Source organism: Furipterus horrens, unplaced genomic scaffold (assembly GCF_987537825.1).
Source record: "Furipterus horrens unplaced genomic scaffold, mFurHor1.1.pri manual_scaffold_7, whole genome shotgun sequence".
NCBI lineage: Eukaryota > Metazoa > Chordata > Mammalia > Chiroptera > Furipteridae > Furipterus > Furipterus horrens.
Genome location: NW_028327177.1, coordinates 120,732,352 through 120,760,272, shown reverse-complemented (window position 1 = coordinate 120,760,272; position 27,921 = coordinate 120,732,352). Strand labels below are relative to the sequence as shown.

General features: G+C 36.9%; 2 protein-coding genes across 2 annotated transcripts in view; one reads left to right on the top strand and one right to left on the bottom strand.

Annotated features, from left to right (window-relative positions):
* Window positions 1–46: 46 nt before the first annotated feature.
* On the bottom strand, window positions 47–27,071 carry RAB5A (RAB5A, member RAS oncogene family). The gene is made up of 6 exons (XM_090284385.1): window positions 26,672–27,071; window positions 23,325–23,579; window positions 6,153–6,304; window positions 5,719–5,841; window positions 4,077–4,170; window positions 47–668 (listed from the first exon to the last, which is right to left on the bottom strand). Exons 2-6 carry the CDS (start codon window positions 23,485–23,487, stop codon window positions 553–555), a joined length of 648 nt encoding a protein of 215 aa, XP_090140511.1. The 5' UTR covers window positions 23,488–23,579; window positions 26,672–27,071; the 3' UTR covers window positions 47–552.
* The window catches only part of EFHB (EF-hand domain family member B), a 58,195-nt gene continuing 54,776 nt past the window's right edge, over window positions 24,503–27,921 (top strand). Inside the window, exons 1-4 of the mRNA XM_090284947.1 lie at window positions 24,503–24,517; window positions 25,883–26,018; window positions 26,353–26,563; window positions 26,974–27,105. Coding sequence (XP_090141073.1) covers window positions 24,503–24,517; window positions 25,883–26,018; window positions 26,353–26,563; window positions 26,974–27,105 — 494 coding nt within the window. The remainder of the gene's footprint in view (window positions 24,518–25,882; window positions 26,019–26,352; window positions 26,564–26,973; window positions 27,106–27,921) is intronic.

The following is a 27,921-nucleotide window of genomic DNA, read 5'->3' as shown; positions in this document are numbered from 1 at the left end:
GCCACTAATGTTCATTCCTCACCCTGCCCTGAAGATGTGGGACTGGTTTCTTTTTTTTTGTGGCTAATTTTCTAAAATGTGGAATGTACACTTTAAATATGGATACTACTAGAAATTACCAGTTGCCTAAATACCATAGAGCTAAGCATAAATATCTTTAGAACCTCCTTCTAAAAAAGAATGTTTCTGAAAAGCCGAAATTAAGTTTGAAATCTTTTTCATCAAACTGGCTGGCTAACTGTGGGTTCAGATAGTCATCTGTATATATATATATCCCTGGTGGTGAGAAATGATTACCCCTAACCTTCCACGGAAACAAGTGTACACACAGCTCTCATTTCCCCCTTCTACTGCTGAAACATTAGTCAGAGGGTCACATGCATGTTATTAAAAATTAAGTTCAAAACACTTAAAATAATTCTGTATTAGAAACTTGACTCTATCATAAGTCTCTTCTTTTTGGAAGTCATACTGAGCTGGTTAAATGCTCCAATTCCACTGTTAACATTTATAGGAAGCAGAAGAATATCCCAGCTAGTTCAAACTGGAGGTTTAGTTACTACAGCACTGACTCCTCGTTGGCTGCGTGGGTTCAGTAAGGTCTACTCCTCTTCCCCTGGCAGAATTTGCTCCTGGATTCTGTGGTTCATTCTTTGGCAACTTCTTAGCTAAGAGATAAAGGATTAAAATAAACATAATTAGAATATTCATACTAGAATTACTTTCATCTGCTTACTTATAATCTTCCTTTCCAGTTAGGTTATCCCAAAGTATCATGTAACCAAATCCATTAAAAAACAAAACAAAAATGGGGTTGGGTATGACTGTGGGAGAAGGGGTGGGCTGGGTGGCGGGGAGAAATGGGAGAAAAATGGGAGAACTGTAATTAAAAAACAATTTAAAGAAAACTATTTATTTATTTTTAGAGAGAGGGGAAGGGAGGGAGAGAAGGAAACAGCGACGTGAGAGAGAAACGTCATCGGTTGCCTCTTGTACACGTCCCAACCTGGGATCTAACCCTTAACCCAGGAATGTGCCCTGAACAGGAATCAACCCAGGGGGAACTTTCGGTTTCCAGGATGCCCAACCAAATGGGCCACACTGATCAGGACACCAACATGTCCATTCTTTTCAAATGTCATTGAGTATCTATCAGATATCAAAACACGGGTCACCGTGTTTAGGGAATTTAGTGAGCTGACGGAAGGGTAAAATGCGGACCAGCTGCTGACACACAATTAAAACTTAACCTGATTAGAGCTATATTAAACTTTTTATATAGATTTACTTAGCAATACCCAAAAAGTTGTACTTCATTTCATAATTATTATTTTACAAAAATCTGAGTTAATGAAAATGATGGCCAGCCAAGTGTTCACAAGAGAAGCTCAGATTGTATCAATGTTCTTTGGACTGCCATAAACACCTTTTGGGACAAGTGAGAATATAAACAAATGCCATTACCATCACCCCAGCAGAACTTGTCCTCTACTGTACAACCTAATTATTACCCAAAATTATGACAGATCACATCTCTTATTTTCTTCCTGGTTTACACAGACTTCACCCTTCAAATATCTACCATTTTCCTCCTCTGTGGCTGAGGAAGTAATCTGATTCACCAGTAACTCTGTCTAATACAAGTGAGACTGTTCCTTAGGCTCTCTAACAAAACTATTTCCTAATTTTGAGTCGGATGAGCATGGCTTGCTCCTCACTGCTAAGCACAGTATAACTAATGCTGTGCTCTAGCTCCTACTGATTAGATGTCGCCTGCTTGGATCTGAAGATCCTTGATGTGCTGGATTCACTGAATATTAAATATCTGTCAGAGTACAGATGTAAGATTGTAAGGGTGGCTAGACAACTTTGGGAATAGACTATTTACTACGGTAAGCCTCTAACCTCAGCCTTGGCTCAGTTTACACACGTTAACCATGTTGTACGTCAAATCTGAATGCCTAGTTGTGTTTTGGATCATCTATCTTTTATTTGTTGTACTAATCTTTAGAATTCCAGAAGCTGGGTTGGGCAATGGATCTGGGAGCCAGGAGTAATGAGATTTGGGAAGAAAAGCCATCACCTTGGGCTACTTCTCTAGGAACTGCTCTGTAGATGGTAGTATAAATGGTAATAAAATGCTATATTTCCAGTCAACTGTATTCACAAACAAAGCCTTGTAGGACAAAGAGTAGGCTAGCAGTATAAACTTTATTACAATTAATATCAAGTTAGGCTTGGGACTGGGTGACCCTTCCCACTTTAGCATACTTCTCCAAGGGCTTCCTGTAATCAGATATGAGTGAAATCAGGAGGCTGATGGAAATAAACTGCAATGAAAAACTGTTAGCTTCTACTGGTTAATTTTTACTGTGATGATAAACTAAAACACATTGTGGGGATCTCAAGAGAAGCTGTCTCGTGTCACCAAGTGAAACTGGTATTGATTTGTATATGGCTAACTACAGGTTACCAATTTGTCCCTAAATTGATCAGGATTGTGAGAAACTAAAAATCCTAGATCAAGTTTATAAAGATGTGCAAGAAAAGAAGCCTCTCAAAACCTTGTAAAATTAAAAACAGACAATATATTGTAGACTCTCCCACGAAGTAAGTGTACTCCCTTTGGGAAGTCATCACAAGTAAAAATATGAGTGCACTGTGTGATTTATTTAAGTTATAATCTAGTAAAAGAAATGGCATTCCCATTTCTTTCAAGGAAAGAAACATTCTAATTTCAGAAAAATAATTATGCAGGCTACTTTCTGACTGGAAAAATGACCTTACTAGCATATCTGAATAAAACAATAATACAAATTAAATACCATGAGAGAGCTTTGAAGTTCAGCTTGATTTAAGGACCTATTATTTTGTTTCCTGTTAACTTTTCAGATATGGTTCTGGGTGTCATCCATCCCATTTATAAAAAAAGTATACTGCCAAACAATTTTTCACAACTGTACTAGCATTTCCCTAATAACCACAAGTCTGAGTTTCTCAGAAAAATATTTCCCACAAAAACAGGGAAGTTTTTTTCCTCAATGAACCATCAAACTCTCACCTAGTGAAAGATAGTATGACAGTACTTGCAGCTTTAACTGAGGTTTCTTTAGCTTCTGAGTCAGCTGTTTATTGGTTCATTTGTATGACTTCAATGTAAAAGAATATCTATTATTTGAGGAAAGGAATGTGGACACCCAGGTAACGATCACTGCTGTGTGATACAGGGCGTTACGGGACAAGAAAAGTGTTGGCATATGAATCGTGTGGAGGCAGAAAACTGTGAGAGCCACCTAAGTAGGCCCTTCTCATAGAATCTGATAAAGGGTCAATACAAATACTTTATTTTTGTTAGAGACAAAAGGAAACTTCTTTATTACCATTCCAACTTCATTACCTCCATTCAACAATGGTGTACTAGCAGTCATCATCAGTTAAGGTACCTTAAAGGAAAGGTAAGAGTGCTGCGTAGGATCAAATGACCACTGAGGTCATAAAAAGCACAGATGATGTTTTGCTTTCCCTTTCTCTGTGCCTTATGCTTTGAAACTTTCTATTGCAATTATTTGCATTAAACAATTGATACAGCTGTATACTTATACATCAATGATTTAAAAAGAACTTGAAAAACAAAATTAACGCTCTGTTTAGGGCAAAGGAGAAATGAAAATTGTTATTGATCAGTGAGAAAAATCTCATTATGCCTACATGCTGCAATAAAAAATATGGCTCTGAGTTTATTACCTTTCATATAAGAAGTATAACCTAATAGAAACACACACCTTTATCCAAATTTCTCAGTGAAATCTTTAGAAAACCTATCAGCTCAGACTCCAGGCTTCCAACCTGGAAATTCTAAACTGCAAGTATTACAACCTGATAGGTAATAATCTCTCATATTTAACAATATTGCTAACAAAGTAATGAATACTTGGTCAAATGAATCTAAAATAGTTGTAAAATCATTTAAAAAATCCAATAATTTTTTTTAAAGAGTCAAACTAAAAATGCCCCAGTGTAACTTGCTTTGCCTATATTAAGAATTTGGGAGAAAAAAAAAAAAAGGTTAATCTTACCTATTGCCATGAATATTTCATTTACATTCAATGATGTTTTAGCTGATGTCTCCATGAATAATAAACTGTTGTCATCTGCATAGGACTGTGCTTCCTGTTTATAAAAGAAAAATAATACGATATATCCTTTGCATAATTATACCTGCATTATTTTAATTAAAAAAAGGCTTCCTTATTACTATTCCAATTAATTATTGATAACCAATAATTATTACTAAAGGTAAAACAAAGGTAAGAGCATTGTGTAATTTTCTTTTTGCCTTCTTACATTATCCTAGCCTGATTAATCTGTTCTCACAATAAGTCTGCTTTCTAGAGAGGGACAAATTAAGCCTATTCTAAACATAAAACTTTCTTTGATCTCAATGGAAAATATCACTTATGCTAATTATCTGCAAAGAAGTCAAAGGGAAACCAAGTATATAATACTGGCTTCAACCACTAAATGGCACTCTCATATTAATTCTAAATTACTTCTGTAAGCAACATTTAAATTTTGAATATATCATGAATCATTCCTTTGAAAATTACATTATACTCTACATTTTTGTCACACATTACAGTTTACATGTATTATTGCCTTTGATCTTCATAGCTGTTGTTGTGAAGAGAAACCAATTATCCTTCCCATTTGACAAAGAAAACAATGAAGTATGAGGTTCCTTTGAACCGTAATGTGAGAGAGATTTTAAGTGCTCTACCAACCACTCTAGGCTGAAGAGTAACTGTCTTAGAAAGAGTAATAGATGATACTATACCTCACATGCTTGTCACCAGAATCAAATGAACAGTGTATGCTCAGCTTACTACCTAATGGTGTAAGAACTATTACTTCCCTTTATAGCCATCATAAAAAAACAAACAAACAAAAAACAACAAAAAAACAACCCATCACTGATATTATACATATAATGGCCACAGTGAAACTTCTCTGGTAGAGAAGCAAAAGAATAAAAAACTAGAAGTTTGAAGATGTCTAATTAAAGACATTTGTTTTATTTTATATTTATTGCTTTGAGAGAGAAAGAGGGGGGAAGACATCAACTTGTTGTTCCACTTCTTTATGCATTCATTGGCACATGGGGATGACACTCCAACCAAGCCACTGGGGTATTTGCTTTATTTTAAATGACTGTATTTCCTTATTTTACGCCAGGGACCATTCCTAATTAGCTGTATTAGATAACATACAAAGTGGATTTTTTTTCAAGAATTTTGAAGGCTGTTTTAAGAACCACATGAGTACAGGTTTACGTGTACCACAAACATGTAGATATATATGAGTATGCATATGCACGTTGATAAATATATTATTAGATAAACAAAAAGGTTGAGAAGGAAGGGTGGGAGGCAATTGGCTTTTACTTATTTCTGCACTATTTGTATGTAAATAAATCACTTATTTCATAATTGTTTAGGTCAACAGAATCTGTATTTTTATATGTTACAATTATGTAAAGATTAAAAAATTCAGGTTTATCATGAGAAGCATTTTATTACATATAATACATCACACCTATTTAATAATTTTATTTTCTCTTATTTGAATGGTTTTAAACTCATAACTATAATTCAAGTGTGGATACAGAAGAAAAATTTACAATAAATATGAGCCTTCAAATAAAAGTTAAATTCAACATACCTGGAAATCGACAGCTCTTTTATTTGCAAGGTCAGCCTTGTTTCCAGATAAAGCTATTACAATGTTAGGACTGGCTTGCCTCTGAAGTTCTTTAACCCAATTTTTGGCTCTGGCAAAGGATTCCTGGGAAACAACAAAAAAAGCCATTTTGAGGCACAAATTTAAAACATAGCTAGGGGGAGTCTGAGACAAGGCTTTAAAGACTGTCCGAAGTAATTCTTGGAAAAAAATTCTTAGGACTATAGGACTATTGTATAATTAAAGACACTTTCATCTCTCTCTCTTTTTTAAATCAGCTTTTCTAATTCAGAAACTTTTGGCAGCAATGTCATGCATATCAAAAAAAATTTTAAAGATCTTTTCTCTAATCAAAATCCTGAATATCAAAAATGGATAGTCAAACTAGTTTCATTATGTCAAGCATTTCTACTTACCTCATTTGTGATATCATATACAACTATGGCTGCTTGTGCTCCTCTGTAGTACATTGGTGCTAGGCTATGGTATCGCTCTTGACCAGCTGTATCCCATATTTCAAACTTTACTGTTGTATCATCAAGACACACAGTTTGGGTTAGAAAAGCAGCTGAAAGAAGAAAACGTGTGCAGTAAGTTTACATTTCCCTTCTAATATTTTCATAATACAGAAAATACCTGGAAACCTGATATATTACTGCATAACCACATTTAACAAACAGTGGCTTTAAACACTTGCAAGATCTGCTTTGAAGCTAAAATATGTAAGCATATATGACCTTTATGATAAAATCAGTTTGAAAGTTTTTCTACATTCTTAAAAAAGTTTATTATACTAAATAAGTTTGATATGTTCCTTAAATTGTCTTACAAATTTTAAGTTTAAAACTGTAAGACAATTTTAAGAAATGTATTTAATATTCTTGAAAAATGGGGGGAAAAAATCAGCATACCTATAACTACTATCTACATTGCCAAACTATGCCCCCCTGCTCTTTTCTCCTGATTTTACTGGCATATTCTAGGGATTTAGTCTCAGCCCACTATCCCTAAATTAATATTTTTGTTATATTATTCCTTCAAAGCACTGACACTTTAATTTTTATAATCACTGTAATCTAAACTTAATTTGCTAAATACAGATTCAATATTAATTCTTTCACTGCCTGCCATAAGGACTTTCGGATTTGTACCTTTTCATCTCCTATCAGATTTTAACAATAAGAAAATATCATTTTGTAATAATATTTTTGCTTTTAAAATTGAGAGGTTGCTGTCAAATCTTGCAAGGTATTACTGCATCACTTACTTTCTGAATTGCTTCATAAGAACAGTATAAAGTAAAATATCTATTATAAATAATTCTCTTGGCTCTACAACTAATAAACATCAGTAAAGATACCACAATGGACACTTATAATAAATAAATTTTTATAAAAGGTAGGTAATAATCAAGTGAATTAACTTTAAAATACCAAATGCTGGAGTAAATGTCTAACTGTAGCTAGTTGCAATAAAGATAGTTATGAACAAGACCTACACACAGCCATTTTTAGCTGCATACTGGCCAATAGTAACCATACCTTAATATTCCTTCCTTTGTTTACTTTGGTAGTTAAACCCTTGCAGCTCTCTCATTCACCTTAAGTTGGTATGCTCCTCTCTTTTACTTTCAGCTCAAGATATCGTCTTCAACGCCTCCCAAATTGGCATAGAATTAAGTTATTAAAATTTCCTGACACTGCTCTATCATGCAAAAATATAATAATCCATTTTTGTAATTAAAGCAGTTTTATTTGGTCGTGTCAATCCTTCATAAGAGATTCACTAGTTAATATGAAATGTACTAAACCAAGCATAATTAGATGTTATATCTCTTATGGTAGATAGAACATTTCCTTTTCTTGCTCTTTTATTAGGTTAACTGGTTGCTGGTGTAGTATCAGCAACTATAATATTAATTTTGCAAACATTGTAATTAGAAATGTAGCTTAACCTACATTCTAATGAATATTTCTGTGAATTCTCACAAGTGTAGTTATATTTAAAATATACTCTAATTCATCAAACTTCTTTTCCCAGACATTAGCAGTAATACTCATTTTCTAAAATCCTGTATTTATGATAAAGGATATCAAGAAAGCACTATCTCACTTCTTTTTCATTTTCATGAATGGTTCTCCTATATAATCAAAAAATATCCTTGAACACTTAAAATTTAGATTCTAAGCCTCTTTTTCAATAAAAGGGGGAAAAGGATCACAAAATATAAGCCTTTTCTGAAGTAAATTTTGATGCAAATTGAGAAAAAGATCGGGTTATAACTTGCAATTCAAACTTTGTTTTCTCTTTTTTATAACCACAAAGTACAGTGCTAATAAAAACATTCTCTTCCACTTTCATAAGTCAACTGTAGGCTCAATAAAACAACCATTAGTTAACACTGCCTTACAGCAAATACTATCTGATTCTCAAACCAGTTAAATAAATCACAAAAGGCTACCAATCTTTTTTATTAATTCATGTACAAAAACAAATAAACTACAGGGAAAGAAATGCCAACAAATACATTAAAAAAAAGAAAAAAAGGCAATCACCACCCCACGACCAAACAGAAATTCCTTCCAGAAATACGAAGTTATTACACCAGTAGGCTAAAAAATAAAAACTGTGTTTTATTTAAATACATTAAAAATGGTATTACAGTCAACATGTGTTCCTAACTTACACAGAAAATTTTTTCCTTATAGTTTATCAAGTGTCCACTCCATCCTGAAACCTGAAATCAGCATTTTACTCAATAGCAAAGCTCTTTGGTAGTCTAAATTCAGAAACCAAACAAGAAAGTCCATCATCACAATTATTTAACATTATCTGGGATCTCCATATAATAATAAAAGTAAAAAATTATGGGAAACAGATATTTGGAAGACACAAGACTGACATGAAAATCCAAAGGCAGGAGCTAATATAACGCAGGTAATAATGAGTTCTTTAAATTGGCTAGAACAGATCAAATCAACAGCCTTACCATACAATGGCAATAACCAGGTTTTCAGTGTAATGCTGAGAGAAGAATGGATCCCAATCATATTAACAAAGAACAAGAAAAACCAATTCACTCAACAGAAACCGTTCTTTAGCCCCCACTACTCAATAGCTCCTACCTCTGTGCTCCCAGACTTTCCTGTGCAATAGTTTCACTTTTTAAAAAGATAATGAAAAAATAAAAAATAAATAAAAAAGGTATTATTTTTTTTCTTAGACTGGAAGTTCCTTGAGAAATTACTATTAAGTTATTCTTCTCCAACCCAGCATCTAATATAAATCAAAGCTCACATAAATGTTCAAAATGTTTGCTAAAAGTAGTTCATATAAGATGTGGAACTATTTTGGGGTTATTTCAGTTAAAATTTCAATAAGACAGTTCCCAAATAGGGAAAAAACAAAATGGCTCTACTCAAATTATTATATAACTTACACAATCTCAAACAAAATACCATCAAAGTCTTTTTACCTTGGCAACACCATACTGTTGCTTATGTGGTACGATGACAGCATAATTTTGGGAGAGAAAAAGACCAGTATCAGAGGCCAAGGAAATGAGATTAGGGTTCATCAAAGATATTAAAACAATTAGCCCTGGCCAGGTGGCCTGGTTGGTTGGAGTGCCATCCTGCACACCCAAAGGTTTTGGGTTCGCTCCCCAGTTGGGGTGCGTATGGGACGCAACAGACTGATTTTTCTCTTCCCCCCTCCCTCCCTTTCCCCCATCTCAAATCTAATAAACATATCCTTGGGTGAGGATTTAAAAGAAACAATGCTGTAGTACCACAAGAACAAACATTATGAGACTAGAATAACCCAGTATTATTATAAACATTATATACTGCAAGACCATCATGATTCCCCGAAGTTCTCAAGTTTTCAAATACTTCCACAACATTTAACTTCTCCATAAAATTCAGTGAAGTATAGTTGACATTTTCAAATCCTTAGTGCTTCTAAAAATACATTCCCAGTCGTTTACAAAGTTTAAAAAATAAATGCTGGCACTCAAAATATAACTACATCAATACTGAAGTAACATTAACCAACCACAAACTTACCTGAATCTGCAAAACCACTTTAATATATCCAAAACGTCTATTTTCTGGCTAAGAACCATCACTTTCTTAGACCTCTTCATTTTCTCTTCACTTCCATCACCAGCACTAGCAGTTGGTTTTCTTTTCGGGCCCATATTTCACAAAGAAACAGCTTTTATCACTTCGAGAGTTACTGTGTACGCGACGACAAGCAGAGAAAAACAAAGCTGCGTTGAGATGCGGGTGCTGGCCTGTCTAATAGGCTCCCTCTTTGAGCTACAAGATCAGGTCCTATTTGTGAGCCTGGCACCAAAACTACAAACTACCGAATCACAGACCTTGGGGTCAGCTGAGAATACCTGAAATTGTAAATGTTAAACCTGCAAATACCAAAGGCCTAGAATGTGTAAGACCTTAATAAATAAAAAGCAAGGAGGAGATACTGCAAAACAGTGGGCAGGGGAAAGACAATCCAAATCAACAGCATTAGCCAAAGGCCAACAACTCAGAAAAAAAGTTTTAACTAACAACTAAAATGATTCTACATGAATTAAACAGAAAGATGAAAAAAGAGAAAAACCAAGGAACAAATACCACCCAACCCTTAATTATTTATTAAATTTGACAGAATTACTTTATTAGAAGTGACCAAAAGTCCTTTATTATGACTATCAGGTTAAATACATAAAAATTTGAGACTAGGTTTGCAAAATATGTATCATATACCCAAAACACAGGAGAGAATATATTTAAGAAAATTTCTACAAGGAATGTTAACAGATTAACTTTTAATATGTGGGAAGCTTATATAAACCTTACAACAAATTCCAAAAGGAACAAGGATAAATTTGTACAGAAAATCCACAAAAGGAATATACATAGGAAAAAAGTCAATATCGCTAGTAATCAACAAAATCACCTTCACAGCAAAAATGTTAAGCTTATCTAACTTACCAAAAACAAAAACACAAAAACAAAAAGTGTGGCAAAAACACCCACTGCTGGTGACAGTTTTGGAAATAATTTTGTCAATGAGGCAAAGCCATGAAAATATGCTGGTACTTGTTAATAACCTATTATATCATGGAATTTCCAAAAGATGGTATCAAGGTTCAAAAAAATTGGAAACCTAAATGTATTAATGAGAAGACACTGGTGGCTTGGTAAGTATTCAGTAGCAATTTAAAAATGTTATAAAATAACCTATATAATTTCCATAAAGTAAAAAAATATATGTAAAAAAACAAATGGAAAAGCACATAAGAGAAAAACTAAAATAGCAGCAGCAGTAGTAGTAATGGTATCACCATAGTTGAATCATGATTGAATGTTTTCCCTTATGTAAAACTACCAGGAGTGGTGGGTTTGAGGCCCCAGTTAAAACAAAGTTAAAAATATAAATTGCTATGGAGGGGAAGGGCCTTGTTCAAGATATCAGTAGATCAGGATCTTGTGATCAAATCCAACTTTGACATCTTTTGGAAGTGATGTGTAGGTAAAACAAAGGTTTTCAGAGCCAAGTAATTCAATAAGAGCTCAGTGGATCTGGATCAAACTTCACAATGGCTATCAGATCAAAAATAATAATAACAGGAATTGACTAAGCAGCATTAAAAACCAGATACCAAAGTTATTAGTAAAGTTAGAAGTTGGTTTGCTGGGGAAATGAGTATCAACAGCAGTAATCTTATATAATCAATTTTCTCAGACAGATGAGTACTCACTGCAGATGATAAAATTGTACAGGGAGAATATTGTCAGGAGCTGACAATAGACAAAATAAAAACTAAGGCCACTTTTATTGCCCACTATATATATAGGGGGTAGTACCCAGTAAATTATGGCAGCAAAGGAACTAGACTGACCACATATTCAGGGAAGAGTTAATAATTTCAATTAACGTGATGGGGAGAAGAAAGGGGATAAAAATAGATTAGGACACATAGAAAGCATACACATATGACTAAACCCAAAAAGAAAATATTCCAAAAGCCTGGCAACAAGATAAAAATATATACTATATAATATATAAACAGATGGCAATATTCCCCAAAGTAAATCCATCTTATGAGATGATCTATAAACATCTATCACATAAGTTTCATTCTTTAATTAAAAAAAAAAAATCAATGATTGCCTGATAAGGAACTGATAAAGAACCTGTACAATTCAGCAACCCCAAAACCCCAAACAACTCAATTAAAAAATGGGCAAAGAACTTTGGTAGACATTTCTCCAAAGACACACAAATGGCCAAGAAACACATCAGAAGATGCTCAACATCACTAATCATTAGGAAAATGCAAATCAATACGACAATGAGCTAACACTTCACATCCACCAGGACAATTATTAGCAAAACAATAGAAAACAGGAGTGGTGGGGGGTGGGAGGTGAGAAATTTAATCCTAGTGCATTAATGGTGGGAATGTAAAATGGTGCAGTTACTGTAAAAAGTGGTATAGATTCTTCAAAAATATTAAACATATGACCCAGCAATTTCACTGCTGGATATAATACCCAAAAGATGTGAACACAGGAACTTGAAAAGATATTTGTACACCAATGTTCACAGCAGCATCATTCATAATAACCAAAAGGTGGAAGAAACTTAACAGTCCAACCAAGGATGAATGGATAAGCAAAATGTGGTATATACATATGATAAAATATTATTCTGCCCTTAAAACACAGGAAAGTCTGGCATGCTATAGTATGAACTTTGAGGACATGATGCTAAGTGAAATAAGTCAGCCACAGAATGACAAGTATTATATAACTTCTCTTACATGAGATTCCCAGAGCCAAATTCATGTACAGAAGAATGGTATTTGTCATAGGCAGGGATGGGGGAAAAACAGGAGTTTTTGTTTGGGTAGAGTTTCAGCTGGGAAAGATGAAAAAGTTCTGAAGATGGACAGTCATGATGGTTGTACAATGTGAATGTACTCAATGCCACAGAACTGTAAACTTAAAAATGGTTAAAACTGCCTTCCAACCAAGATGGAGGCATAGACATGCTTTGCCACCCTTCACAACTACCTCCAAACTTAAAACCATCATCACTACCAGAAAACTGAACTGTATGAAAGTTCAATGAACAAAGATATAAAGCAGCAATACTCATCCAGACAGGTAGGAGGGGAAGAAAAGTCGTGGAGAGGAGGGGTGTGGTGGTGGCAGCAAGGCAGTGGCTGCAGCAGGCAGGCGGAAAGAGCAGCCACACATAATTATCAAAGTTGGAAGGAACACTGGGGAGCGATCCCAGCCCCAGGCCAGACTCAGGCCAGACTGCGCAGCTAACGGTTCCTTCCAGTGCCAGGGAAAATAAAGCCTCATTGCTTCTGACTGTGAAAACCAGTGGGGGTTGGGGTGAAGAAACTGCTGGTCTCTCAGCAGAGTCCATTTGTTAAGAGGGCCCCCACCGTCCTAGAATGTCTGCAAACCCATCCACTTTGGGAACGACGGCCAGGGCAGCAGCCAGAGGGACGCCAGTTCCATACAGAAGTGGGAGAAGCGCTTGGAAAAGGGGTGAATGCTGAGCAAGCGGCATTGTTCCCTCTCAGACCCTGCCCCCACATAGAGCACAACTTTGTGAAACGGGTCCCCCCCACCCCCCGATTGATGAATACCTAAGGCTCCACCCCTTACAATGTAACAGGTCAACAGCTCTACCTAAGACACAGAGGCAAACACAGGAGGCGGTCAAGTTGAGGAGACAGAGATGTATGGCCCAAAAGAGGAGTAGAGCAAGGTTCCAGTGGGAGAACTAAGTGACGAGGAGATAGCCAACCTAACAGACGCAGAGTTCAAAACACTGGAGATAGCCCTGGCTGGTGTGGCTCAGTGGATTGAGCACCAGCCTGTGAACCAAGGGGTCGCTGATTCAATTCCCAGTCAGGGCACATACCTGGGTTGCAGGCCAGGTCCCACCCAGTTGGGGGTGAGTGAGAGGCAAGCACACAATGATGTGTCTCTTCCTCTCTTTCTCCCCTCTCTAAAATTAAATATTTAAAAAACAAACAAACACTGGTGATAAAGATGCTCACAGACTTGACAGATAAGATTAAGTACAACAAATGCATAAGGGAAGAAATAAAGGTTAGGCTAAATGAAACAAAGGAAAATCCGCATGAACCCAGTGGTAAAGGGAAGGAATATCTGGGATTCAAATCAACAATATGGAACATAAAGAAGAAATAAACAGTCAACCAGTACAGAATGAGGAAACAAAAAATCAAAAGGACGAGGATTAGGAACCTCTGAAGGAACTTTAAATGTGCCAACATCCTAATCATAAGTGTGCCAGAAGGAGAAGAGAAAGAACAAAAAATTGAAAGCTTATGCGAAAAAACAATGAAGGAAAACTCCCCAAATTTGGCAAAGGAAATAGACATACAAGTCCCAGAAGCACAGAAGCCCAAACAAACTAGACCCAAAAGAGACCACAACAAGACACTTCATAATTAAAATGTCAAAGGTTACAGATAAAGAGAATCTTAAAAGCAGCAAGAGAAAATCAGAGTTATCTACAAAGGGGTTCCTATAAGACTGTCAGCTGATTTCTCAAAAGAAACTTTGCAGGCAAGAAGGGACTGGCAAGAAGTATTCATAATGATGAAAAGCAAGGACCTACAACCAAGATTACTCTGCCCAGCAAAGCTATCATTTAGGAATGGAAGGGCAGATAAAGTGCTTCCCAGACAACGTAAAGCTGAAGGAGATCATCATCACCAAGCCCTTGTTATATGAAATGTTAAAGGGACTTATTTAAGAAAAAGATCAAAACTACGAACATTAAAATGACAACAAACTATCAACTACAAGATCTAAAAAATAAAAACAAAAACTAAGCAAACCACCAGAATAGGAACAAAACCATAGGTATGGAGATCATTTGGAGGGTTATCAGCAGGGAGGTGGAACAAGGAGGAATGGGGAAATGGTGCAGGGATTAAGAAGCATAATTGGTAGGTACCAAATAGGGGAATGTTAAGAATGATATGGGAAAGAAAGAAGCCAAAGAACATACAAGCACGACCCATGGACATGAACTAAGGGGGATGGGACTGCTTGAAGGAAGGGGGGGTACTGGGCAGAGGGGAGCAAAGAGAGAAAAAAAATGGGACAACTGTAACAGCATAATCAATAAAATATACTTAAAGAATGGTTAAAAGTGTAAATTTTTTATTATGCACATTTTACCACAACAAAAATCATTCAGTAACATCTAAAGGTAACTGTTGCCAAAAGAACTGCAATCTTGTGAACTATTAAGGATACACAGGAAAGAGTCTGCATAATGCCAAGTAAAATGAGGTGAAGATTAACAATCATTTCTTCAACAATAAAGGACTAAGTCATGTAATTTTTAAAAAATATCCGAAGAGTAAGGAAAGTTAGTGTGAGTGCCCGCCACCCCATTTTTTACTATCTCAGCTTGACAGTTACTCTAAAAGGACACCCAACTCTCCTAAAGGAATTCACTAACAAGTACATAAGCTAGCTACATGTCACCAACTGAACACTGTCCCAATAGTATTTTTGATAGTACATTAATGCACACTCTTTTAAAATTAGTCTTTGGGTGCAATCCTGGACCCAGAAGCACACCCATGCCTTTCCCTTCCCCATCTTCTTCCCTCTCAGGATGCACCTCCTAAACTCTAAGGGCTCCCACAGACTTGCAACCAGAGGAGCAAAGGGCAGCTGCAGCTGGTTCTGGGCTAACCACCTGAATCTGTCTCTCCTTTTTCCGACTTCCCAGCGAGCCAGAGCAGCCCCCCCTAGGCTCATTTCTTTCCTAAATCATTTCTAGAGAGCCAAAGCAGTTGTGCCTATGCTCTCCCCTGTTGATTCTCCTAAGCCCTTCCTTGTTTTACTGTCACCAGCTTTAATAAACATATTCTCCAAAATCACCTGGGGAAAAAAATAAGTCTTAGGAGTCTGAGTTTGGTTAGTATTAAGTTAGTGACCCAAACCCAGAATGAACTGATGAAATTTCAAGGCTCAGAGGCTGTGTTTACTCCGCCTAAGGCACAATCCTTATAAAGTCTTCATTCACCAAATTGGATTTATCTAAAAAAGATGTAACAAATACTGAACTGGGATGCAGAATGAAGGTACACATTACAAAGAGAAAAGGTGAAGACACATGAGAAAGGAGAGAGGTTATTATAAGTTATTAACTAGTATCATCACCACTCCCCCCAATATCAACAAAGTTAATAAAATTAACTTAGATTTAACGGATATATGTCTAGGAAAGACATTTTATCTATGGACAAGAGATACTTTATTAAGTAGTTTGAATATTATTAAATTCCTATAATATGCAAGGAAAACAACTGTGGTTTCTGGTTCCAAGTCTAAGGATCTTAGAAGTCACCACTTCATCCTGACAAATAAAGAGCTTAACAAACTGCAAATCAACAGATCACCTTGGATCTGTAAGAGAAGTGAGATCACAAGGTAAGCTGCTGCCCTCAAAATCAAAGAAACAGGCAGGTGGATACAGAAAATCACATCTCAGAGCAGAAAACTGATGAAACCAGGGCTGGTGGACGAAAACCTCAACTGTAATTGACCCAGTCATATAAGGGTCCACCCTATTTCTTTGCGTTTTACCTCCAGGAACTTAACCAGGTTCTCACAGTAAATGGTAGAAAAAAATCCTCTTGTGTTTCTTACAGGGTAAGGAGAAAGGACCCATTCTGAAATAAGCCAGATCCTCTGCTCTTAACAAGGCCTGGCCTCAGGGAAACTGGTTAATATGAGAGTAATCTGTTGGAGTGTTTTCAGAGTCTAACTGACCTGCGGGAAGTGATACCCAATTCCAGCCAGTTCTAGCCTTCCATGTGGGAGAAAAGAAAGTTCTAACTCAGACTTTAGCCATTCTGTTCCATCTGAGAGGAAAACAAAAACAAAAACAAAAAACACCTGACAAACACTTGTGAGGTTCACTGTCCAGACACACAGGCTCACTAAAAGACAGACTTAATCACAGGACTACAGAATGTTTCCTTTCCCCCCACAACTCTCCATCACATCTATTTACAGCAGTAGCTTTTACCCACTATATCATATCCAGCCAGCAAGAAAAATTACAAGGCATGCTACAAGGCATAAAAACAGTCTGAAGGAATGGTGTAAGCATCAGAACCAGACATAGGAGGGATGTTGCAATTATCAGTCTGGAAATTTAAAACTAGGTTTAATGTAATAATGGCTCTAATAGCTAAAGAGATGAAAATTCTAAAAAAGCACCAAAAAGAAATACTAGAGATCAAAAACACTAACAGAAATGAAGAATGTCTTTGACAGCTTTATTAGAAGACTAGACACAGCAAAGGAAAGAATCTCAGGCCTTGACACCTCTAAAACTGAAAATACCAAGAGAACACATACTGAAAAAAATACAACAGAATATCCCAGGAAGAACTACAGATCCAGGAAGCTCAAAACACCAAGAAAGATAAATATTGAAATATCTATGCATAAGAATATAATTTTCAAACTATAGAAAATGAATGATAATGTGCAAAAATAGTGTCCAGGCTATTTCGCAAAGGAAGCTTCTTTCTTCCTTTTCCTTAGTGATACTCTTTCTCCTGCTGGCTCAAGAACCTAGCACTTAATGCTTCCCAGACCTCAAGGGAATCTCTCACACCTTTAAAACATTACCAGCCTTGAAAGTGACTCTTTAAAGCTTAGCAATAAGCCTATCTACTGAGTTCTAATATCTGAGAATTTTACAACACAGAAATGAAAAAGGGCAAATTGAAGAAGGGAGAAAAGACAGAAGGAGCCTCTGACCCCAGAGTAATAACAATTACAGGAAACCTGCAGTCCCTAAACATGATTATCTATGCCAAGGAATGCCCTCCAAAATTGGGAGTACCTCCATGGGAGGAAAAAAAGTGAAGATTGAAATCCTTCTGATTTCATAATAATTAGATAAAATTACTTCTGGTTCAGTAATCACATCTAGAAATTGATCTTACAGAAATAAGTCCAGAGGGGGAAAAACTCCACTATTACATGATTACCTAAAAGAACAAACAAAAAATATAAACATTAACTGTCCAACAATAAGGGTATGGTTAAAAAAATAAGTTAAGATTATCAGTTACTAAAATCTGAATACCATCCAGAGATACTGAGTCTTATCACAAACAAAGAAAATGGAACAGTATTACTTTTATAAACAAATCTACATAAAAATATCAGTTATAAATAGTTCACTGAGAAAGGAAACACGATGGGCTTTAAAATGTAAAGATGCTTGACCTCACTCATGAGAAGACTGTACATAAAAAATGCAGAGATCAATGCATATAAGAATAGCAAAGATTTAAAAGTGTAATATTTACCTTAAGTTAGTAAAATAGGGTAATAGGCATTCTGTGCTTTGCTGATTGAAGGGCAGTCTGGAAAAATTTATCAGATTTATAAATGTTTATAACCTTTGACAGAACAATCAACCTATAGAAGTATATACTACAGAAATACTTGAAATGTATGAGAAATGACTATGATTAAGTTATTCACTGCATCAGTGTTAAAGAGCCAAAAATATAACACAATGTGCATATCCAAAACTAGAGAACTGCTTAAATATATATTGATAAGATCCATGCAATGGAATACTGTTATAATCAAGAAAAATGAGGATGCTCCTCATAAAATGACATGGGAAGTCTGACAGACTATTCCCAACAACAGATTCTTCTTAGGACACTGAACCTACTCTCCTGAACCTGTTTGAGTTTACGGCTAGAAGATAATTGATGCTATCTGTGTGACTTTTGGGGTTACGTCATAAAAGACCATCCAGGTTCCACCTGGTACTTTTGGGACACTCATTCTTGAACCTAGACAGCACACTGTGAAGAAACCCAAGCCAGGTAGTGCGGCCACCTATAGTGTTCTGGCTGTCAGCTCTAGTGGAGGCCCCAACCAACTGCCAGCATCAGCTGCCAGATACGTTGAGATGATTCTAGCCCCAGTACTGACTGCAACCCATGAGGTCAGAAAACCGATAAAGGGGAAAAAATCAGTAAGAATTTAGCATACAGAATTTTAAGAAACTTAGCTGTAACTGCTCATGTTACATACTTGAATAAATCTGTAAACGCTATTTACAAAAGCTCAAATTTAGAAACTACCTGCTTTTAGTTTTAAAAATCTTACTTATTCCTATAATTCTAACGAGAAACTTTATCCTCTAAGAGAGGAAAATCTGAACATTACATTCTTGAGTGTTGTCAAATGCTAAACCAAATGCTATGCACAAGCAGAAGAGTCATGATTCCAGAATAATGCCATGTCATTAGACTATAACAAAAATATCATCAGTGATTAAAAATGACTCAGAAAAAAGTAATAGTGGTCATGATAAGTGTTAATAAGCATTTTACCCTGTGCTTAGGCATTGTGCTAACAAATTTATATGCACTTTCATTTACTCCTTGCAAAAAGACCTTTTAAGTTAGGTACTATTATTTCCATTTCATATCAAGAAAAATAAAGCTGGGTATGACTTCCCTAAGATTGCTGGTATGTACTAGAGCTAGAATTTAAAATCAAACCATGTGTGTACAAAGTCCCCCACTTTTATAACTAAAATAATTTACTTTTGAGAAAGTCCTAGTAATAAAATGAGAAGTGTGTTAATAACTTTGAAACCAGCCTTGCTTCTCTTAATTTTAACAATAGTTTTTCCCCATTAGATGTTTTTGTGTATAAACACACACACAAAAGTCCTACTAGCCCCTCAGAGAAAATTAGACGGATGTTAAAAGTGGAAGTATCATATGAAATCTGTTTTTCCAGTAAAAACCCTGAAATACTTTAGGCACTCTACTTAAGAGTTAATAATTACTGAAAATAACTTAAAAAAGGTACATACTTAAAAAAAAATTAATTTAGTGCATAATCAGTCCTTGATTACTTGAGGCAACAAAGGGAGCATTGGTACAGATGACCAAAGACTATGGATACTCTTAACTCCCTTAAAGTAGTGACAAGGCAGAGTATAGCTCCTGGGACAGAGAAGAAACCATGCTTTCTTAAAGAGGCCTAGCAAGTTAACAAGATTCATAGGAAGGGGTTTCCATAAAAAGAGATACAGGTAATATGCAATAAACCAGTACACAATTCTCAAATTGGAGTAGTTGGAGGAAAATTATTATTTTTAAATCCTACAAAAACAAGTTAAAAAAAAGAAAAGCAATTATTCCATTTGTGGGAAAACAACTTTAGCATAAATGTAATACTGACTACTCAGAACACAGAAAGAAGTGGTTCTCAAACTTCAGCATGCATCGGAATTATTTGGAAGGTGTGTTAAACAGATCACTGGCCCCACTCCAGTGTTTTGATTCAATATAGGAGTTTGCATTTTTAACAAGTTCACAGGTAATACAGACGGTCCTGGAACAGGTTAACAAACACTCTTTTGAGAACTACTGCTCTAAACTCAAGCTAAAAAATTATTGTACCAGAAAGATGAATGTTGTCAATACTCCCATATACAGTTCTATAACCTAAACCTCAGAGTATGTAAAACGTTTCTTTGATGATTAGTGCAAACATCTCTCAAAAGCAAAAAAAAAAAAAAAAAAGTTGAATGACTATGCTGTTTCATTCTATATTTTAACCTTGTCCTGCCTCACACTGAGGATCCATTTCTTTATAAATGTCATGCAAATGCCTTTGTAAAAATAAATACTGTTGTTTTGTTTTTTTGACAAGAGGAATTCACTAGAAATCTTTAAAATCTTCAGGTATTAAAGTGTAAAGTGAAAGATGGCAATGGCAGTACTATCATCTAGAAAGTACTTACTGCAGCTGCTGAGCCTCCAGATGAGACAGCAAGTAAAGAAAAAAACCCTCAGGGCCTAATTCTCCTTGCTAAACTTCTGGCATAGACAACCCATAGGAACATTAAGGTTCTACAGACTCTAACCCCCTACAAATAAACTAGACTTCCCCACAGCACTAAACCCACTACCTACCTAGCTAATCACATTGTGAGTGCTACAGGATCAAGGGGCAGGGGCGTGGGATGTGGCAAGTCAACATGGATTCTTAAATCAAGCTACCACATTTAGAAGAACCAGACAAACTATGGAAGAAACCTTGATACTGATGAATTTAAGGTTCTAGAATAAACAAGAATGCAGCATATGATTTCTACCTTAAAACACAGAGATGAAAACTTTTAAGTTCAGGCCACAACTAATGTAACTAGATATAAGCAGGTAAAAAATACACATGAAATGCAAAATATATGGCCAGGTTCATTAGATAACTGTTACCACACATCAGCCAAACCTAGAATACGTATTACTTACAAGTTAAGGACCTTTGTTTGGTGTTGATCATTAAATAGTTCAAACCTTGAAATCCTTGAATGCTCAGATCTACTAGTCCCTAAAGGTGAAGCGCTTCTAGCAAAGAACATAAAAGATCAGCACTCACTGTATAAACATATCAAATCAACCTGTCTTAAACCTCAAACTTACAGAATGCTATATGTCAGTTACATCTCAAAAAACAAACAAAAACCCCTCAAAAACAAAAAGAATAGTGCTCACAGCTATAACCATAATGGCACTGTCATACCTCCTGAAGATATTAATGTGGTCAACACAATGAAAGACAGTCCAATAGTCAACAACAAATGAATCTGAATGTAAATTCTTTTTAAAGTTGGTTTTAAAAAGCCTGATTTGATCTGTATAAGTAGAAAATATTAAGAAAGATTTACATGTAAGAACAAACAAAAAAACCTTTTGGAAAATTCATTAACAAAATGTAAACAATCTAATTGGTATTAAATGGAAAGGGAAATTATATATACACACATAGCAGAGAATATCTATATTTATGATGTGCTCATATGGGGTTATATTTTTCTTTTAAACATGCTTGAGACGTCAATAGGAAAAAATACACTTAAAAAATTATTGGAGTATCCAAGACAAAAGCAAAACTTCTACTTTGAGGCTCCTTAGCCTCCAGCAAACTTTTCCAGGAATTAAGTTCTCTTTATTATTTTAACATGTACTGTGAAAGGGTAGCATATAGCAAGTCCCAAACCTATCTGGCCCAGGTATTTAGCTTAGAATACATATGTACTTTGGAAAATACTGCCATTGATAATCATTTGCCAAGAAACCAGTTAAAATAACTTTCTGCTCCAGTTTACGGTGGGTGCACAAGACCTAGCAGTCTTTAAACTTTCTACTATGTGGGCAAGTTAGTTCTATTAACAAAGAACGTATAATACATTGCTCGTTAAATTTTTAATAAATACTAGGATTTTCTGATTCCAAATAAAAGCTCCATGATATGGACAACATTTTTGATGCTCATCTATTATAAAAACATGTAACACTAAAACAATATAGCACTGTAACATGTATATACAAACATAAGAGGTTGACAAGCCCTATGATACTCTTGAGTCTATTAAAGTGGGGATAGTCTTTACCTACTATATTTCCTGTATGTAGGAAAAAGCCGGGGGATAGTAGAATCCTGTTAATTTATCTTATTGGAAGGGTGTGAGACTATGAGTAAAATTCTCAAGAGTACTTTCTTGAGAACATACACTAAGTACACAGCATAAAATTACGTTTCTCTAAGAAGCTGCTAAATTACAGTGGGTATGTCTTAATATTTCAAAAATCTGACTTTCTAAATGTATGAGGTTAAAATAAATTCCTATGTACCTGAAAAAATATAGTACTGCTTAACTGCATGTCCCTTGCAAAATATTGGGAATCTTAAAACTGTGTGGTGCCTCTGACAGATGAAGCTGAAACCTCCAAAAAGCTGCTCTGCCCCACCACTATATACAATAGTTGTGACCTTTGATTAAATGTAATTATCTGATTTCCTTTCTTCCAACAACACTGAACTGCTGTCTCCTCTTTGCCCTGCATATTACCTTCCCCTCATCTTGGTCCCACGATGGCCACTGCATGCAGTGCTTATACTCTCCTTCTTCCCCTTCTTTTACCTTTCTCTTCAGGCCCCATTTCCTTTCAGGTCTCTCTCCACTAATCACTCACTTTTTCTCTTCCCTCACCCTAGGAGCATTCTTTAACAAGTTTAGTAAAATTTATTTTTACAAATAGTCCAGTAATATTTAGAATTAGAACTTTAAGTTTAATTCTTTTACTATTCTAAAGGTAATATAATTCAGCAAGCACCTGTATTAATTTGAAGACACTTCTAATAATTATCAAAAAATAGATAGCAGAATAAACCTCATACTTGGGACATTAATCCTACTCATGTTTACATCTGTATTTTAGCTCTCATACAACCACCTTGAAGATAACCAGAAAATCAAAGTGTAAAAAGATGTTAACCAGAATCAAGGTAAATTTTAAAACTTGAGGTATGCTGAACAGTTCCTTTTCTTCACTCAGTTACCTATTTAGGTATTCATTACCACAACTGGAACCACAAAATCTTTTTTGTCAATGTATGATTCAATTAAATGAAGAAGGAAAAAGAAAATCTCACCCCCAATGGTACTTTCTTGAAATTCATGAAATTGGCCTTTCACAAAACGAAGCACTAGGCTTGATTTGCCAACAGCGGACTCTCCCAGAAGTACTAGTTTGAACTGGCATATTTTATTTCCAGTATTTGGCCCATTGGGTCTTGTTGCTCCTCGATTAGCCATGTTCAAATTTGAAAGAAGTCCCTAATTTCAGTCTCTTAAATGAATGTCCAGGATGCAAGGTGTCAATTTTTTCTTTCTGGAGGTAAAGAAACCTGTAAAGAGACAAAAAAGGAATTAAATATGCAAATCAGTAAGACAAAATATATTAATCAATTTAGTAAATTTTGCCTATAACATATGATTGTATGACGATTATAACCTCTACTGGACATTAAATACTGTTTAGTTTAATTCATTACCTTGGTAATAAAATAACATAAAGCACAGAACGATTTTAAAATCATACTTCAAGTTCCAGAACTTAAAAAATATCTTTTAAAGCCAAACTTTATTAAAAACTCAACTTTGTGACAGGTAGTTAACATAGCCACTCAACAATCTTATAAAATTAGACTATTACAATCCTTAAAGACAAGGAAAACAAGCACAGAGAGGTTAAGTAACTTGATTTGAGGTCACAGAGTTACTATGACAGAGCTGGAACAGTGCTGTTTCAAACCCAGGTAACCTAAGAGGTGACCCAAGAGTTCTGGAACCACTCTACCTGGGTTAAAATAGTTTTAAGGAAAATTAATAAATGGAAAGCTCTTTGGACATAAGAGCTCAATAAATGTTGGCTATTATTATGTAAAGGTCTCTGTTAAATTGTACATGTTTTTTGTTGAATTAATGGTTATTTTGGAGAACAATTTTTAAAAATTTTAATTTTCAGCTACAGTTGACATTCAATATTATTTTAGTTTCAGGTATACAGTATAATGATTACATTTATATAACTTATTAAGTGCTCTCCCCCCAAGTCTAGTACCCACCTGGCACTACACAGTTATTACAATATTATTGACTATATTCCCTATGTTGTACTTTACATCCCTATGACTATTTTTCACCTGCTAATTTGTACTTCTCAATTTCTTGAACAAATATTTTTGGCTCCCAGGTTTGTGTCTAAAGGGTAACAGATGTAAAACAGTTTCCTCATGTGCTCAAGTATACATCCATGGAAGTGTTAACAATGGTTCTCTATATGGTGAGGGTCTAACAATTAAATGTCATTTCCTATTTAATAAATTAGAAAAAACTACTCTGAATGGTAACTTCTCTCTTCTATTTATTAGCTAATAATGCCAATGTTCAATCTCAAAGGAATTAGCAAACATTTAAAGAACTCTTTCCAATTTGCTCACAAATCAGTCCTTAATTTTCCTTTTTTCCCATCTTTAATAAAAAATCTAATCATGTCCTTACTAATATTATATCTGAAGATTCTTCCCTTTATGTAAATGAGTTTACTTAAGAATCTCTCTTGACAACGAATCCATTAATAAACACATCTGAGAGACCTTACAATTGAGACAAAATCATCTCTGCCTCATCTGAACAGCAGCTTTCAAGAGTCCTTTATTAGTAACACACACTGAAATATTTACAGATGAGGTATGTCTGGACTGCTTCCAAATAATGGGGACGTAAACAAAATAAGACTGGCCATAAGAGAACTGAAGCGAGGTGATACGTTCTCTTAATACTATTCTCCTTACTTCTGTGTATTTAAAAATTTTTCCAAAATAAAAAAATGCTCCAACCCTCCTATCTCCTAAATATATATCAGATTTGGGACTCTAATCTGGCTAGCCAATTTCTGCCAGAGCAAGTTCTATGATTCCAAGTCTCTATTTCTGGAATACCTAACTTACACAGCTGCTGTGAGAATTAAATGAGAGAATATATGTAATAAAAAATCTGTAATATAGTGGTACAGACTAGGGACTGAAAATTGGTAGAAGCCATTTGATTAGATAATGCCATATATCAATGGAATATCATGTTGCCCTGGCTGGGTTGCTCAGTTGGTTAGAGCACTGTCCCGATGCCCCAAGGTTGTGGGTTCGATCACCGGTCCCGGCACATACAAAAATTAACCAATGAACGCATAAATGAGCGGAACAACAAATCAATGTCTCTCTCTCTCTCCCTTCCTCTCTCAAGTCAGTATATTAAAAAAAATTTTAAATGTCACGTGGACTGAAAATGCACCAACTCACCTTCAGTTATTATACACAATAACATTTGAAATACTTCCAAATTGTCTAGTTACCTTACAAAACAGCAAATTAAATTACTCGTCAAAGAAAAAATGCTCCAAATTTCCAGCAAAACAAATTTTGCATAAAATGCATTTTAATCTTCTGAAAATATCTGGTATTCTATAGTTACTTAAAAATGTTTTAGTAACAGCAGCTAACATTTACTGGGCCTTACATTTCAGCCAAGCACCATTCTATGACTTTTGCTTACAGCAACTCGATGAGCTAGTATTACCTCTAGTTCACATGAAAGTTTCTGAGCTGTCCTGAATTATCACAGCGTTTTACACGTTTCTTTTTCCTAATAGCTTTGTGAAAGGCAACTGACTAAACACCTTGACTCCATTAAACAAAAGACAAAAACCAAATATATGAATTACGACGTTCAGAGCTTAAAAAGTCTCCAAGTCTTGGAGGTAACCAGCTTCCAGGAGAACAGCAGAGGTTTAATGGTCTCTACCCAATGAGCGTGTTCAGCGGCCTAGTTCTCTTGAGTTCTTTAAAGCTGAGGTTCACCGCCCTCCTTAGGTGAGACAAGAATCTCCAGACAGCCTATCTTGACGAGCCTCCTCCTCCTCCCTCCATTACCCGTCTTTGGAAGTCGAAGGCGGCGGAGCTCCCCAAATTCCCACCTGCTGTAGACTCAGGTTCTTTCTTGGAGAGCACCGACTAACGCCGAGCCCGGAACAAGTGGGACCCACCAGGCCCCTTGGCCATCTTTCCGGTCCTTTTCCACTGAATCGGGCCTGGCTTTGGCTTGCGCCTCCCTCCCCTTAAGACTGCCAGGGCAGGGGGCCGGCGAAACTGCGGCCTCCAGTACGCTTTGACGGCGCCATCTTGAGAAGGGAAGAGAGTGACACCCGTCGCTCTCTTAGCCAGCCCCCAAATCCCAGTTCCCCAGAGCCTCTTAAAAGGATGAGCCACCGGGGAGGGCAGGACGAGACGCCAGGTTCAACAGCTCTCTGGTCCAAGGCACTGACGCGCGAGAGGTAGAGGGGGCGGGGTACTCAGTGCCGGCAGGGCCACCGACAGACTGGGACAGCGGATAACCCGGGGTCCCAGCCCGCGCCGGGCAAGGGGAGGGATGACTTAATTACCTTAGACCGCAGCACGCAGGCCCGCAGGGGAGAAGCTTCCGGGCAGCTGGTCCCAGGTCTAGTCCAAGAAAAGGCTGTGGCTTTGGCAGCAACGCGTCTCCTCCTCGCGCCGCTCCCCTCAGACTGGACAGTGCGGGGCTCGTTCCGTGGTGCCGCCCCCGTCGGGCTGGGTCTCCGCCTCTCTCCGCTCCGCCTTCCTCTTTCCTTTCTCCTCCTCCTCTGCCTCTGCCGCAGCCGCCACCGCCGGCGCTCTAGTTCCCACTAATTTTTCCGCCTACTCCTCCACTGCCTCCACCCCTCAGGTCGGCCGCGGGATCCTTCGCGAACCAAAACACAAACACTCCAGTCCCTGCGCGGCAGCCACTTCCGCCGCTCGGAGCCGGCTTCACCGCCACGTCGCGGCACGTAGCGAACTACGCTTTTCGTCACTTCCGGTCGCCACCAGACCGACTGCTTTTTCCGCTCTTCTGCACCCCCCCCCTCAATGCCCTCCCCACTGGAGCTGGTTGCGGGGTGGGGCTGGCTTGTCACGTCATCGCCGCAATTCCACAGTGTCCGTCACGCCCCACCCGCCCCGGCGCGCGTGCCCCGCCCTCACTGGCGCCATTGTTATCGGGCGGCGGTCTTTGACACCCTACGGCCCGGGGCTAGGGAAACTCCATTCGTTTTCTGCTCTCGGGGGGCCGGAAAGAACTTGGGTTTGTTGCCCTCCATTCTTTGTGGGGCGGCGAATTCCCTGTGAATACTAACTCATAGTCCTCCTTAGCCTACTCCGCATCAACCCAACCCTTGCAGCCTGGCTACTGACTATGTCTAGCTAGAGAACCCCTGAACATATCCCTGGGGATGGGTGGGTCAGGGAAGGCAGATAAGTGGTATTTGTGTCAGCCTAGCACAGTGCCTGGTAGCCAGCAGTCTTCAGTCATGGTTGTGGAATTAATGGATAAGGCGTACCTGTTTTACAGGTAAAGAATTTGAGGCACAGAGATTGTGTAATTGGTCTAAAATCAACACGGAGTTGGTGATGAAATTCTGACATGCAGGCTGGCCAAAGAACCTGAGTTCTTAAACACAATTCTAGTAGGTGAAAAAACAACCCGAAACATTCATTACTGTCCTCTGCAGACCTGGTAAGACAGGCTCCTTTGGTTAAATCTCACACAATAGGCAGGATCTGGCCAGGCATATGAAGCAAAACAAGCAAAACGTTTTGTCATTTGGTAGACTGCTCAATTGATTTTTCACTCAGG